At 55.4% G+C, this 13,246-nt stretch overlaps 5 protein-coding genes across 5 annotated transcripts; 3 read left to right on the top strand and 2 right to left on the bottom strand.

The window, feature by feature from the left end:
- Positions 1-2,235: 2,235 nt before the first annotated feature.
- GUITHDRAFT_79714 (hypothetical protein) lies at positions 2,236-3,270 on the top strand (the record flags this gene model as incomplete). The annotated part of the gene is made up of 1 exon (XM_005822499.1): positions 2,236-3,270. The coding sequence occupies one exon, from the start codon at positions 2,236-2,238 to the stop codon at positions 3,268-3,270; it is 1,035 nt and encodes a 344-aa protein (XP_005822556.1).
- Positions 3,271-3,808: 538 nt separating this feature from the next.
- GUITHDRAFT_146402 (hypothetical protein) lies at positions 3,809-5,528 on the top strand (the record flags this gene model as incomplete). Its single annotated transcript, XM_005822498.1, has 5 exons — positions 3,809-4,390; positions 4,627-4,650; positions 4,840-4,955; positions 5,054-5,246; positions 5,448-5,528. The coding sequence occupies 5 exons, from the start codon at positions 3,809-3,811 to the stop codon at positions 5,526-5,528; spliced, it is 996 nt and encodes a 331-aa protein (XP_005822555.1).
- A 702-nt stretch (positions 5,529-6,230) lies between these two features.
- Positions 6,231-10,265, bottom strand: GUITHDRAFT_146401 (hypothetical protein; the record flags this gene model as incomplete). Its single annotated transcript, XM_005822497.1, has 22 exons — positions 6,231-6,431; positions 6,595-6,675; positions 6,739-6,831; positions 7,008-7,074; positions 7,183-7,262; positions 7,402-7,468; positions 7,520-7,577; positions 7,794-7,932; positions 8,050-8,111; positions 8,162-8,267; positions 8,318-8,386; positions 8,438-8,500; positions 8,550-8,607; positions 8,715-8,777; positions 8,872-8,990; positions 9,115-9,170; positions 9,244-9,306; positions 9,353-9,386; positions 9,443-9,571; positions 9,616-9,775; positions 9,828-9,946; positions 10,119-10,265. 22 exons carry the CDS (start codon positions 10,263-10,265, stop codon positions 6,231-6,233), a joined length of 2,034 nt encoding a protein of 677 aa, XP_005822554.1.
- A 1,023-nt stretch (positions 10,266-11,288) lies between these two features.
- GUITHDRAFT_118277 (hypothetical protein) lies at positions 11,289-12,346 on the top strand (the record flags this gene model as incomplete). Its single annotated transcript, XM_005822496.1, has 10 exons — positions 11,289-11,359; positions 11,406-11,460; positions 11,518-11,555; positions 11,599-11,625; positions 11,672-11,780; positions 11,833-11,898; positions 11,953-12,009; positions 12,056-12,121; positions 12,170-12,252; positions 12,292-12,346. The coding sequence occupies 10 exons, from the start codon at positions 11,289-11,291 to the stop codon at positions 12,344-12,346; spliced, it is 627 nt and encodes a 208-aa protein (XP_005822553.1).
- A 424-nt stretch (positions 12,347-12,770) lies between these two features.
- GUITHDRAFT_48038 (hypothetical protein) lies at positions 12,771-13,163 on the bottom strand (the record flags this gene model as incomplete). The annotated part of the gene is made up of 1 exon (XM_005822495.1): positions 12,771-13,163. A coding segment is annotated over one exon (393 nt), but the record flags the coding sequence as incomplete, so codon positions are not given.
- Between the last annotated feature and the right edge of the window lie 83 nt (positions 13,164-13,246).

Below are 13,246 nucleotides of genomic sequence, written 5' to 3'. Positions count from 1 at the left end.
AGACGACATGGGGCTCTACCTTGACGGAGATAGCGGCTTCCGGCATCGTGCAGCTCTGAGGGCGCTACTCTGATGAGTACGTCGCTTGGGAGGGCAGGGGGAGGAAGGAAGGAGATCTCGAGGGAGACGAGCAAGCGGAGTTTGTTTCAACTTTGTTGGATGTGAAGGGTTCTCGAGAGTCAGACTAGAAGTGCAATCGTAAGGGCAGGAGCTCAGTCAGGAATGTCCAAGAGAGATGGGGTAGAGCAACGGAGGGTCGGAGGATGAGAGCGATAGAACCAAGCTCAGGGCAGGGGGCGGGGGACAGTCGTGGGGAAGCAGGGGAGCAAGGAGGCACCGTGGAACTTGAATCACCCCACCTCTTCATTTTCTTCACCCTACCTTTCTCTCATTGATACTTCGCAGAGTGTATGTACCCCCTACCCACCTATTTACTGCTTTATTCCTCTCTCAGCACCTGGTACTTCGACTCAATGTCAGAGCTCTGTCGACCCTCACCCCTGTTGTCTCTGTACCCCACCCCCTCACATCCATCTTCCCAATCTCCGCTCCACGGACGATGTGGTAAAGTTCGCCAATGATGACTTAGGATTTTTGCATGTGTGCGCGCATGCATAATCAGGGGTGAGCTGACTGGTGGCCTGTTGGGGTCATTTGATAGGTAGGTGCTCATTTGAACTAGCGTTTATTTTCGGGCGACTCCGTGACTACGTGGTAGGAAGGTAGAATCGTTATATATATTTATAATCTTCGAGATAAACCCAATACGGTACCTGCGGAGGAGGGTGGGGGTAGCAAGGATATCCATTGTCCTGCAAAAATGGCATTGTAGTTGTGGGGGGGCTGGGGGAGGAGAGGGGAGGGGTGGGTGGGTGGGTGGGGGTTCCTGACGGGGGTAGTCTGTGGGGTGAAGGTCCCCCCCGAGATCCAGTCAGCAGTTGGTCATGTACCACCGTAGATCTCCATGACTGTTAAAAAAACAAAAACATTTCAGATACTCTATCAAACTTTGAAGCTGAAGGATCAATTTTAATGGGAGAATTTCCTATTATTGATAACGAAATCGAGGACACCTCAAAACCGTAATGATCAATCTTAATGGTTTTGGTCAAAAATTCAATATTTGGAGTTACATTTCACTACTTTAACATTTCGCTCTGCAAGCGCGAAACGACGGGGCTGAAAATGACCGCAAGGGTACATATCTTACGGTTTCATCTAGATGCCTCAAATTTGAAACATACAGATTCTCAATTTCAAATGTACTCATGTTTGTCACGTGACCATGTGACCCGGGTGTTCGGATCTGCGTGACTGGCCATGACAAGCTCGAAGGATCTTTCAAACATTGTATGCCCCTGCCTGGGGTGGTCGCTGATTTACGTATGTCTCTCTATCCCAGGTGGTACCATGGAGGGTGGTGTAATAGCTCCATGGAGGGTGGTGTGATCATGAAGGGGGTCGGGTAGTCAGATCTTGATTACAGTTACCCTGCAGGGTGAAGGGGTAGGGGTTATCCTACCGGTGGTGGTAGCAGAGAAGATATGGTGGTAGTGGTCGGGTAACCTCTTCAACACGATGATCCCTTTCTGAGATGGGGGTAGTCTTGTTTTCAGGGGTGGTAGTAAGATTGAGTGAGGATGGGTGGGTAGTAGCAATATATGATAGTCGGGGAGTCCCTTGGTTGTAGGGCGCCTGTGAGGAGACGCTGTCGTCATATCCCTCCTATCTCCTTGTACTTCCTACCCTATCTCCTCCTCCTCTGGGAACTATCCTTCTCGCCTCGCCAATCTTGCGTTCTGATCCTCTCTGCTCCGTGTTTTCATCTAGACTCCTTCTGTGAACAAAGAGGGCTGCGAAGTCCGAGCACGACCAGGCTTGTTCGAGCATCACAAACACCGTGAAGAAGCAAACTAGTTGCGTGATTGTGCATTTAGGTGTCATATTGCTCAGCTAAAGACATATCCTGCGTGATACATGATGCCGGAAGCCGCTATCTCCGTCAAGGTAGAGCCCCATGTCGTCTACACCACAACTCCCCCCGACGACTTCACCGACATGAAGAACGAAGGATTGGATGGCACCAGCTCCCCCAAGCTTCCCAGCCAGTACAAGGTAGCCGTAGAGGAGCTCGCAGCGGGTAACAACAGCGAGAGCCAATCATGGGAAGGGAGGACGCGATGGGTCAAGGGCATCCTTGCAGCCATGTTCATGGGCCTTGTTTTCGGGGTAGTCATGGATCTGGGGAAGGTGACGCTACCGCTGGTGATCAGGGAGCAGTTTATCTTCAGGCGGGAGATCATGCTGAAGATGTTCTTGGGAGCGTCGGCGGGGTCGGCATACTGCATCGCGGGAGTGTCGCTCATCTTCCCCTTGCACTTTGAGAGGGCGCGCGAGGAGTTCATGAGCACACTGCAGTGCAAGGGGCTGATACCGATCATTCTGGGAGCTTTCATCCTGGGATGTGGCATGGCGTTGTCAGGGTCATGTCCAGGGATGGTGCTGGTACAAGTCGGAGCAGGCGTCCCTTACTCGTGGGTAACCCTTCTTGGGGGTCTTTCAGCAGCAGCTTTGTATGGGGTGGTGCAGCCCAAGATCGAGCCGTACCTCAAGGCAGGGAAGATGAAGTCACCGAAGTTCGAGGACTACGGGCCTCTGAAGAAGGTGCCTTTCTGGGGGCTTGCGCTTGCTCTGGCGGTCTGCATGACCATCTTCATCATCATCCTCGAAGTGTTTTTCCCGTGGAAGGAGGAGGTTCCAGCAGGGACGACGCCTTGGAAGTCAGTCCTTCCTCCAGAGCTTATGGGGGCGATCATCGGCTTCCTACAGGTCCCCGCGATTCTGCTCATCCAAGACACCCTGGGGAGCAGCTCGGCGTACATGACATACACCTCTCAACCCTTGACAGTGTGCAAGAACTGCCAAGAGGTGATGAAGCACCTGAACGGATACAGGACCGGGATCATCAACTGGTGGCAAGCCGTCTACCTGCTATCCGCCATCGGAGGAGCCGCGATCGCAGCCAACGCCGTAGGCACGTTCCGGGGGTTCCAGGGCGTGACGCCGGGAGAGGCGTTTGCAGGAGGCTTCTGCGCCATCTTCGGGAGCCGGCTTGCGTCGGGGTGCACGAGCGGGCATGGTCTATCGGGGGTCGCGCTGCTGTCACTGAAGTCGATGTTTGCCGTGCCGGCGATGTTTGCAGGAGGAATTGCGGTTGGTTTCTTGTATTTCTCCTCAGATCCTTACAACTACACGGGGAGGTTGTACTAACCGTTAATCAAATCAATGTTTAGTAAAATATGTTCAAGCCAAAGACCGCGATGAGTGAGTACAGTTGCCTCAGTCCCCTCGCCGACCGCCGACGGCGCGGCTCAGGCTCGACTGAGGGTCGACCGGGCCGCGCCGCCTCCGGCTAGTCGTCACCGGGCCGCCGCCGGGGCCGGACGGTCACTGAGTCATCTGTTGGGCCCGCCAGGTTGTCTTTAGAGTCAGATGGTTTGCTTACGTCCAGGACAGCAGCGAAGGGTAGGCTCGAATGCTATAGGAGGAGAAGGGACGAGCAGAGAAGAGAGGAGGAGGAGATAGTCAGAACCATAGCGGGGAAGGAGGAGAGGAGGTAGGAGGGAAGCTAGGAGGAAGAAGGGGAGGACAGAGAGATTGGGGTAAAAGGAAAGTGGAGGATAGGAATAGGCGGGAAAGACTTGTTTGAGTTTCGTTCCCAGGTGCTTTGGGATGTACAGGCAAGATCATGCAGAGGTGGAGAAGTAGCAGGTGGTGCTTCGTGTCTCTTGTGGTGAACTTGTCCAGAATGGCCTGTACAAGCAGGATGGAGGAATGCGAGAGGGTGGTGGACGTAGCGGTGGTAGGAGGGGGACTCTCCGGCCTGACCGTTGTGCATCGACTTGGAAGCAAGTGCTCGTGGGTGCTGGTTGAAGGAAGCAGCAGGCTGGGAGGAAGGCTCAAGAACAGTGAGAGCGGAGTGGACCTGGGAGGAGCATGGATTTGGCCAGAGTTCGGGCAGCGCAAAATAGCAGAGTTGCTGAGGGAGCTCAATATCGGCACATTCAGACAGCCCGACGACGAGTCGTCGACGAGGATAGCAGGAGGAGCGTACAAGGCGATCGAGGAGCTGGCCAAGAAGCTGCCGCAGGACAGGATCGTGATGAACTTCGATGTGACCAGTTGCGCAAAGGAGAAGAGGGAGCAGGGAGAGGACCGAGAGCTGGTGAAGATCTCGTCTTCGAGCGGGCAGTCTGTCCTTGCTCGCAGAGTTGTGTTTGCTGCCCCTCCAAGGATTTTGATCTCTCGCGTTCAGTTCGACCCTCCTCTCTCCAACTCTCGGCGCAGGGCCATGGAGGAGTGCAGGACATGGATGGCCGGCGTTACCAAGGTGAAGACTCCTTCTTCCATTCCTCTCTTCCTCCCTCTGTCTCCTCCTCCCCTTCTAATCTCGTCTTGCCTTCCTCTCTTCCTCTCTCTGTCTCCTCCTCCCCCTCTAATCTCGTCTTGCCTTGTTCTTGCTCCTTGTAACCTCCTCTCTCCCCCCCCTCATTTCCCCGCTACTCTCATCTATCCTGCCCCCGACCCCTGCTCTCACTCCCCCTCCACCTTGTCACCCTCGTTCAGGTCGCCTTGGAGTACGACAAGAGGGTCTGGTCTCTAGGTCGCGCATGCAATACAGGTCTTAGGGGAGGACCAGCTTTCCAGGCAAGCACCTCTTCCTCTTGTCCCCCACCCTCCTCCACCCCCTTCCTTCACTTCCTCTCCCTCCTCTTCCTCCTCTTCCTCTTCCTCTTCCTCCTCTTCCTCCTTTTCTTCCCTTCCCTAACCATCGTTCAGGTCTACGACGGCAGCACACATGGCGATAAGCTGATCGCCCTCACCTTCTTCGCGTTGGCCCCGAGGGACTTGAAGGAGGAGGAGCTCGCGCGCCTCTGCGTCGAACAGCTGAGAGGGTGGGGCCGCATGCAGCGGGCGTTGAGAGGAGGCGTAGAGAAGGGAGGGGAGGGGAGGGGAGGGGAGAGGAGGGGAGAGGATGTAAGGGCGTCTGCAGGCATTGGAAGATGATGGGGCTGCAGCAAGACTCCTCAGCGCTGCAGAAGTTCAAGCGAGTGACTGTGCAGCGATGGCCGGAGGAGGAGCTGATTAGCGACGAGATCGATCCGCAGCAGATTCATCCCCATCCTACTCCTTTCCCTCCTCTTGCCCGTAGCGACTGGGACGGAAAGCTCCTCTTCGCCTCCACTGTAAAATTCTCCCCCAGCCCCTCATCTCCCCTCCCCTGCCCTCCCCTGCCCTCCTCTCCTCTCCTCTCCTCTCCTCTCCTCTCCTCTCCTCTCCTCTCCTCCCTGCTCCTTCTTTCTCCACTACCACTGCTCCTTCCGAGCCTGGTCCCGCTACGTCCTCTCACCTGATCTTCCTGCTTCCTGCTGACAGCTCTCGCACAGGAAGCTGATCTCGAAAGCCCCGGAGTCATGGAAGGAGCTGTGGGAGCTGCCCTGAGAGTTTGCAAGGAGTTGGGATACTAAAGAAATGTGAGGAGGAGAGGAAGAGAAGAGGAAGTGGGGGGAGCAAGAGCACGAGACTGACTGAAACAAGTATCTTTCACAAGAAAGTTAACGCTGCTCCATCCACTCCTTCCCTCATCACTACTTCCCCGTTGAATCTCCGAATGTTGTAGGAGGTGTATCCTTCCCACCTAAAGGACAGTCAGAAATCCCTCCTCTCCCCTCCTCCTCCTCCTCCTCCCTCCTCCTCCCCTCCTCCTCCTCCCCTCCCTTGTCCTCCCTCGTACTCCTACTCTCTCCTCCTCTCCTCCTCCTCTTCCCCTTCACCTGCAAATTCCGGCAGTTCGCCATCGTCGAACTTCCAATTCCTCGCCTGATGTCAAGCCGTCAAAACAAGCCTCAAACATGAGAGAAGACCCGGGGAGAAAAGCTTAGGAAGTGGAGGAGACGAGGAGGAGAAGACGTGGAGGAGAAGACGTGGAGGAGGAGGAGGCAGGAGGCAGGAGGTAGGAGGCAGGAGCAGGAGCAGGAGCAGGAGCAGGAGCAGGAGCAGGAGCAGGAGCAGGAGCGGGAGCAGGAGCGGGAGGAGCAGGAGGAGGGGGAGGAGGAGGAGGAGGAGGATCGCGTACAGGGTCAGGTGAGTGTAGGGCCTCTGGTACGGAATTGAGTGTCTTGCTCCAACCATTCCCGAAGTCATAGTCCTTCCCTACTCAGAGTCAACCATTAGGAAATCCTCCGCCTCCTGCCCCTGCCCCCAATAGCTTCATCCTCGTCTTCCTCTTCGCCCTCTCCCCCCCCCCCTGCCTTGTCATTATCACCCTCCTTCTCATCCTCTCCTCCCGCTGTCCTACTGCCTGTCCTACCGATCACGCTGCTCTCCCCGTTGATTGTCTTCACATCATCGCCGATGCTTCCCTCGTTGTGCTGCAGCAGCCGTCAGCTTCCCCCCTCCCTCCCACCTCCGAAGGCACCTCCTCTCCTCCTCTCCTCTTCTCCTCCTCTCCTCTTCTCCTCCTCTTCTCCTCCTCTTCTCCTCTCCTCCTCGTCCCCCCTTCCTCTGCCCCCTTCCCTCTCCATGCGCCAGCACCTGCCACTGAATTCCTTTGCCTCCGATGTCGACGACGTTCATGTCATAGGGAGGATCCTGAGTGTAGACCGAGTCTGGGACCTGACGAGAACATGAGAGGAGGGAGGGAGGAGGGAGGGAGAAGGGAGGAAGGAGGGGTCCAACCTGCAGTCTCTTGTTGGGGTTGTGACCGTACTCGTAAGCAGCTTTGCTGTGGTCCGTCCAAGGCTTAATGATGCTGTCGGCCTTGCTGGAGATCTGCGAAGTGTGAGAAGTGAGCGAGAGCGAGGTGGAGGAGCGGGTGAAGAGAAAGCTTTACTTCTCTCTCGGGGAGAGGAGGAGAGGAGAAGAAGGAAGGAGAGGAAGAGAGAAGAAGAGAGGTGCGGGAGGGAACAGGAAGGAGGAGGGGATACAAGAGAAGGAAATGCTTCTACCTCATCGTCATAGTCCTTTCCATGGTAGTCGTACTTCCTCCACTCCTTGTTCTTGTTCTTCGAGTACCTATACCCCTCTCTTAGCTCCTGTCCCTCCTACTCCTCTGCATATTCCCCTTCCTGACTCCCCTCCTCTCCCCCTCTCCCTCCCTCCCCCTCCTCTCCCTCCTCCTACCACTTCTTGTCGAAGCTTTCCAGTGGGTTTCGCTCTTTCCTGAACTTGCCGTTGGATGCAGAATAACCCAGCAATCGTCCCTGAGAGAAAGAGAGAGGAGAGGAGGGAGAGGTAGGGAGAGAAGAGGAGAGGAGGGGATAAGAGGGGCGAGGAGAAGAAGGGGCAGGACAGAGGAGTCGGCATCGTCAGTGTCCTGCCATGTTCCCACACTCTCTTTACATGTACGGTTCTTCCTCCCGTAAGTTTCAACCCCTTGATGTCGCCGAAGCCGCCGGGGAGGAAAAATCTGCAACGAGTCAGAGAGGGGGAGGGAGGGGGAGGCGGGGGCTGAGCAGACCCTTGAGTAAGAAGGGAGTAGTCAGAGGCGGCCGGGCTCCAGATGAGAGGTCCGTTCCCTACATGCGACATCAACGAGCGAGAAGGGAGGGGAGACGAGGAGGAGGAGGGAGAGGTGAGAAGATGAGAGAGTGTGTGGTGGTAGTGGTGTTGGAGGAAGCGGTGGTGACTGTGGACGAGGAAGGGGTCGAGGAGACGAGGAGGAGGAGGAGGAGGAGGAGGAGGAAGAGGAGGAAGAGGAGGAAGAGGAGGAGGAGGAGGAGGAGGATTCATACCTGAGTAAGTGATCTGTGCAGGGTTCTGGGGAGGAGGAATCAGCACGATTCTTCCTCCAGACGAGAGTTCGGGGCCCATGGGGTCAGAGAGATTGACGTTGTAGTGGTTGTCTGGCCCACGGTAGAGGAGCACGAGCACCTAGCAGAGGATCAGAACCTCCTCCTCCTCCTCCCTCGCTCTCTCTCCCTCTTCCTCTTCCTCCTCTCCCTCCTCCTCTAGCTTCTCCTCGCTTCCCTCCTTCCTGCTTCTTCCCACCTGCCCCCCTGTCTGCTTCTCATAGCGGGAGTTGGCAGTCCCAGCCTGTGTTGGCCCTTGCACTGTCAAGACTTTCAGCCCCGCACGCCCTCCCAGTCCAGCTGAGACAGACCTGAGTTTTGAAACCAGGTCAAAGTCACTTCGTGGTAGCCCGCCGGGAGTTTGACAAGCGCGCTGGTCACGACGAAGGGGTCAACCTCCCCCGTCTCATTCAGCACCTGCACCCTCGTGAGCTCTGGAGGGCGGAGGTTGTCAAACATTTGACAACCAGGATGTCATCGATAATCAGGCTGGCGCCGTCGTCGCTGGCCACGTCAAACTGATAGCGACCGGCATGCTGGGAAAGGTCAAGGTCAGCAAGCGTAGTGAAGAGGAGAACTTTGACAACCTCGGTCTTGACTAGACCCTGACAGACAGCAGCAACGTGGTAGCTGAGAAAGTCTTCCTCGCCCTGCAATGACGTCATTGCCTTGCCCTACCAGCCCCCAGCTGATCTTCACCTCTTCGCGGACGATTGACCACAGCTCGTCGTGGCTCGAGATGTTGATTGTGTCCAACCTGGACAGAGGGGTCAAACCTTCATCCACCCCCGTCATCCACCCTTCTCCCATCCCCCTAGGAACTTTCATCTACCCCCCTCCCGTCCCGATGATAAGGAGCAGGACCTGACGGCTGCGCAGGGAGTTTCGTTCAGCAGCTGGTGGGCCGGCGGGAGCTCAACGATGGGACTGAGAGACAAGGAGCAGGTCACCATCCTCTCCTCCCTCCTTCCCTCACTCACTCCTCGTAGCATATGAAACGGCAACCCCAGCCATGCTGCACCTTCCCGTCTGGAACTGACCCCTCCAAGTCAGATTCTCCTCCTCCTTCACTCCTCCCGTACTTTCGCCCTTGGGCTTGGTGGACTTTCCGTCCGTCCAGTGGCGCCCGACAAGAGGTACCTGCCAAGAGCCTCACAATGCTCCAAAGCAGCTGCCTCTGTCCGTCCACAATTCCGTCCCACCTTCACCTACACTTCCCAGCTCTCCCTTCTGCATCCCCAACTTGCTCTGCTCCTCTTCTCACCTCTCCTCCTGTCCCTGTTCCATTCCAAGTGACGATCAGCCGCGGAACGCTCACACCTGCACCTGCATGCAGAGGGTCAGGAGTCCCCATCCTCCACCTCGTCCTTCTCCTCCTGCACTCGTCGCTCACCATCAGCGCTAGGATGCCAGAAGGCAACCACGGTCGCCATCCCTTCAGAGAGGGTGACAACACCTGGGCACGCGATCAGGCCACCGGCAGCTTCTGATTGCAAGCTCACCGCTCTCAACTCCTTCAGAAACTCCAGAGAGCTCCTGTACACGCACATCATCACAGGCGGAGCAAGACGACAGACGTCGGCAGGTCCCACCACGCTAGCTCCCGTCTTAGAGTCGGTCACGTTGATCACCGCCCCTCCAGTTGTGTTGAGGAAGATCGTGTAGTCACCGTCTGCAGGGACTTTGACTTGGCCGACCATGAGGACCACGAGGTCATCGAGCTTGCACGTGCGTCAGGCAGGAGCAAGCAGAATGAGGATCTCACGTCGTCGGATCCCTCGGGTGGGAAGGTGTCGCCCTTCAGCAGCTTCTCCTGGATGGAGGAGTAGTTGACAAAGTTGATGTACTTGGTCGTCCCTTCCGCCTCCGGCTTGAACAGCTTCACGAGGTTCTTCTGGTCGTAACGAACGTCGGCATTCCACCACCTTTGACGGCAGTCAACTACCCTCGGAGGCTCTCAACTCCCTCCGCACTCACACAAGCAGTTTGAATCCATCGTCGAAGTGACGAGTGACCAACAGGCCGCTCTGAGAGTTATACTCCACGTAGGCGTTCTCTAGCATCTGCCTGAGCGCTAACATCTTCTGCTTCAAAGACTGCCAAGAAGAAGGGCAACTTGCTCGTTAGAGATCACGAGAACGGGTGGGAGAGGTGCAGACCTCAGTCGTACTTGATACCATCTTCACAGCAAGAGATTTGCTATCTCTCTCGGACGGCTGTCATGAATCCCATGTGAATGAAGCGATGGAGTTGAAAATGCACACTGACCGCACTCGTGGCGATCAGCAGGGAAACCAACAAGATCGCCAGGACCGTCGATCCCACAGCGACCAAGGGGCGAATTCTTTTGGCAGAGGTGCCTCCATCTGGCAAGACAAGAGTGATCAAGAGCACATGCGAGCTGCGACTAGTCATGGCAGAGTTGGAGATGCGAATAGATAGGTCTGATTGAAGGGGCTGCTGAGGGAGCTAGGAAGAGATTGACAGAAAGAGGGAGAGGGCAGACAAGCAGACAAGCAAAGCTGCTGTCTGTTAGGCGACACTTACGTAGGAGTTGTGCCTGCCCAACGAAGATTAGAATTGCATGTCAGGAACAATTTTTCGCTCATTCTTCAAGTTCTCATCTCCATGGTGCATCACGAGTTTTATCAAGTGAATCCTAGCTCGATCCAGCCAACTTATCATACCGTGTCCTCTCGAAGCATATTCAACAGTTCTGCCTTCCTGAAACAAGGAATCTCCACAACTCGTTCAAGCTATAATCTCATTGCACACTTGTACTCTACCGCTTGCTACATATTCACAAGATCATCTTGGACGAAGAGACCGACTCATCGCATCCTGTCAGCTCTACGCGCCTCTCCCCTGCTCTGTTCGACCGCATCCTCCTCCCATTGACTCACCTCCCGGCTGCATACTGCGCCGTACGCCTCCGCCATAGCGCCAAGACCCAAAATAGTGTTTTGGCACATGGATGTTAGGGTGGGTGGCTCGATATTGGGGGGTAGGGGTGTGAGGATATTGGGGCGGCAACGATTGGAAAGGGGTAGGGGTGAACAGGTCAGGGTGAAAATGAACCTAATTTGATGGGGTAGGTAAATCAAAGGGGTGGGTGTACAGTTTTAGACCCACAAATCTTATTTTTGTATGGCGAATAGGGGGTAGGGGTGTAAACGGATTGCTAGGGTGGGTAGCAGCAACCAACCCACCTCAGAGTAGAAACTTACTAGACCCCATAGTCCCAAAGTGGCTCTATTTCTCGACTTGCATGGTGAAAGGCGGGGGGAGGGGGTGGGTTAGGGTGGGGGGTAGGGGTGATTTGACGTGCCTGGTCAACGGAAGATGAGAAATGAACGGGAAGTGAAGGAGGTAGGGGGAGGAGCGAGGAGGAGCGAAGAACAGTAGCGAGCAGCAGCACACGATCAGACTCGGAGGCCCATGGAGCGAAGGCTTCAGCTAGTTGTTTACCTCTGCTTGCACCTTGGGAAGATCCTCCCAGTCCATGCGGGGTGAAGCTTTCTGTTATATTACTCGCAAGGCTAAGAGAGCTTGCAGGACATGCGTCGTCCCTCCCCCCGGCATCCTTGAGTTCTGCTCCATCACTTACCCGGTAGGAGGAGAGCGTCGGCACGAGGGGATAAGAGAGGTCCAGGTTTACGTCGTGCAGTCAGAGCTCGATCCCCAGGAGTTCCTCAACTTGGACAGGTGATAAAGCGACTTGCTCGTACCCCCGCTGAAGAGGTGGCAGGGGCGCGGAGAGGTTTGCGTATACGCTGTAAGGAAGACATGGAGCAGTAGAGGGGCTCATGTTGCTGCTGCAGCTTCTCGCGTTACGGATGCGATTCCCTTGCTCAAAACTCTGCTTGCCTGCCCTACGTCTGTGCCAACTACTTCCCGAAATGCAGCTCCGACGGGAACGTGCCGATGAAGGTAGGGAGGAGTATGGGAGCGGCAGTGAGAGCTGACATGGTTCGCCTTGCAGGTATGTCGGAGTGAATGTGTACGGTGCCTGTCTACCTGCCGGTACGAGCGAACGATCCTACCGCCGGTACCGAGAATTTTGCTTCCTCTCCCTAGATCTGATCGCCTTCGAACATGTCAGGGGATGTTTCTCAACTACGACGACCTGATGAACATCGGCAAGAGGACCATGACGACGGTAAAGAAGCGACGCTCTTCCTTATCTCAAGGATGCATGCACATAGGATCCGATGCAGTCCATCACCTTCGACGAGCAGTACCCGACATACAAGTGTAGAGCTGATCGAAATGTCAGAGCTGATCATGTGGGGAGGAGGGTCTGACTTGCTGGCCTGCAGCTGGTTGGACCTGAGAAGGAGTCTTACTTCTACCAGTTGACTGGCTTTGGCAACCAGAGGAAATGCACGTCCGGAGCGCGCGGGTGAGAGAAGTTAAATTTTTCTCCTTATGTGATCACAAGCAAGCAGATCGTCATCGAGCTCTTCTTGTCTTCTCGTTGTCTTAGCCTGTCTTAGCGCATTAGCAGCTTTATGCAATCTATGAATCATGTCATGTAACTGAGCTAAAAGTACACGCGTCTCATGTCAACCGTCACCTCTTCGACTTCCCGGGCCCTCGTTGTTTCATCTCCTCGGGGAAGGCTACCTTTCCAAAGTGCTTCGTGGTGGTGGTGGTGGCGTCCGTGCTCCAGTCAAGCAGCGTGTACCTGAGGTTTGGAATGTCGCAAACGCAGGCCGGAAGTTCTTCGAAGTTGTTGTTTTGCAGCCAAAGTTCGGTGAGGTTAGTCAGCCGTGAAGAAGTTTGCGGCAGCATGTCAGGGACAAGGTGGTTCCCAGCTACCGACAAGACAGCTAGGTTGACAAGGGACGTGACCTCCTGGGGGATGCCTTGGGCTTCGACGAGGACGTCGCCAACCTTATTCTGCTGTGGTTGACCGAAACGATTGTTGTGGAGGTAAAGCTCTCGCAAGGAGGTGAGACTGGAGAAGCTGCTGCAAAGCTGATGGAGATGGTTGTTGTCAAGATACAACTCAACCAACCTCGTCAAGAGCCCGAAGCTCTCAGGAAGCCTCGTCAGCAAGTTGTTATCAAACCAGCAGTATTCCAGCGCCTCCAACCCTCCAATGTCCTCAGGGAGCTCGACCAGCTTGTTGTGGTTGACGGAGAGCTTGTACAAGTTCTTCAGCAGGCCGAACTCCGATGGCAGCGATGGGATCTTGTTCGTGGAAAGATTCAATACGGTCAGTGACGTGCATTCCGCCAGGGACTTGTCGATGTTGTCAAGCTCGTTGTTCTCAACCCTGAGCTGCTCGAGGCTGCTGGAGAGGTTTACAATGTCTGGATGGATCTGCGCGATCTTGTTGTTGTCTGCTACCAGGCTCCTGAGGCTCCCGATCTTGCCCAGCTCCGAGCTGA

The sequence above is a fragment of the Guillardia theta genome (genome assembly GCF_000315625.1).
Source record: "Guillardia theta CCMP2712 unplaced genomic scaffold GUITHscaffold_124, whole genome shotgun sequence".
NCBI lineage: Eukaryota > Cryptophyceae > Pyrenomonadales > Geminigeraceae > Guillardia > Guillardia theta.
This window is presented reverse-complemented; position numbering and strand designations above follow the sequence as displayed.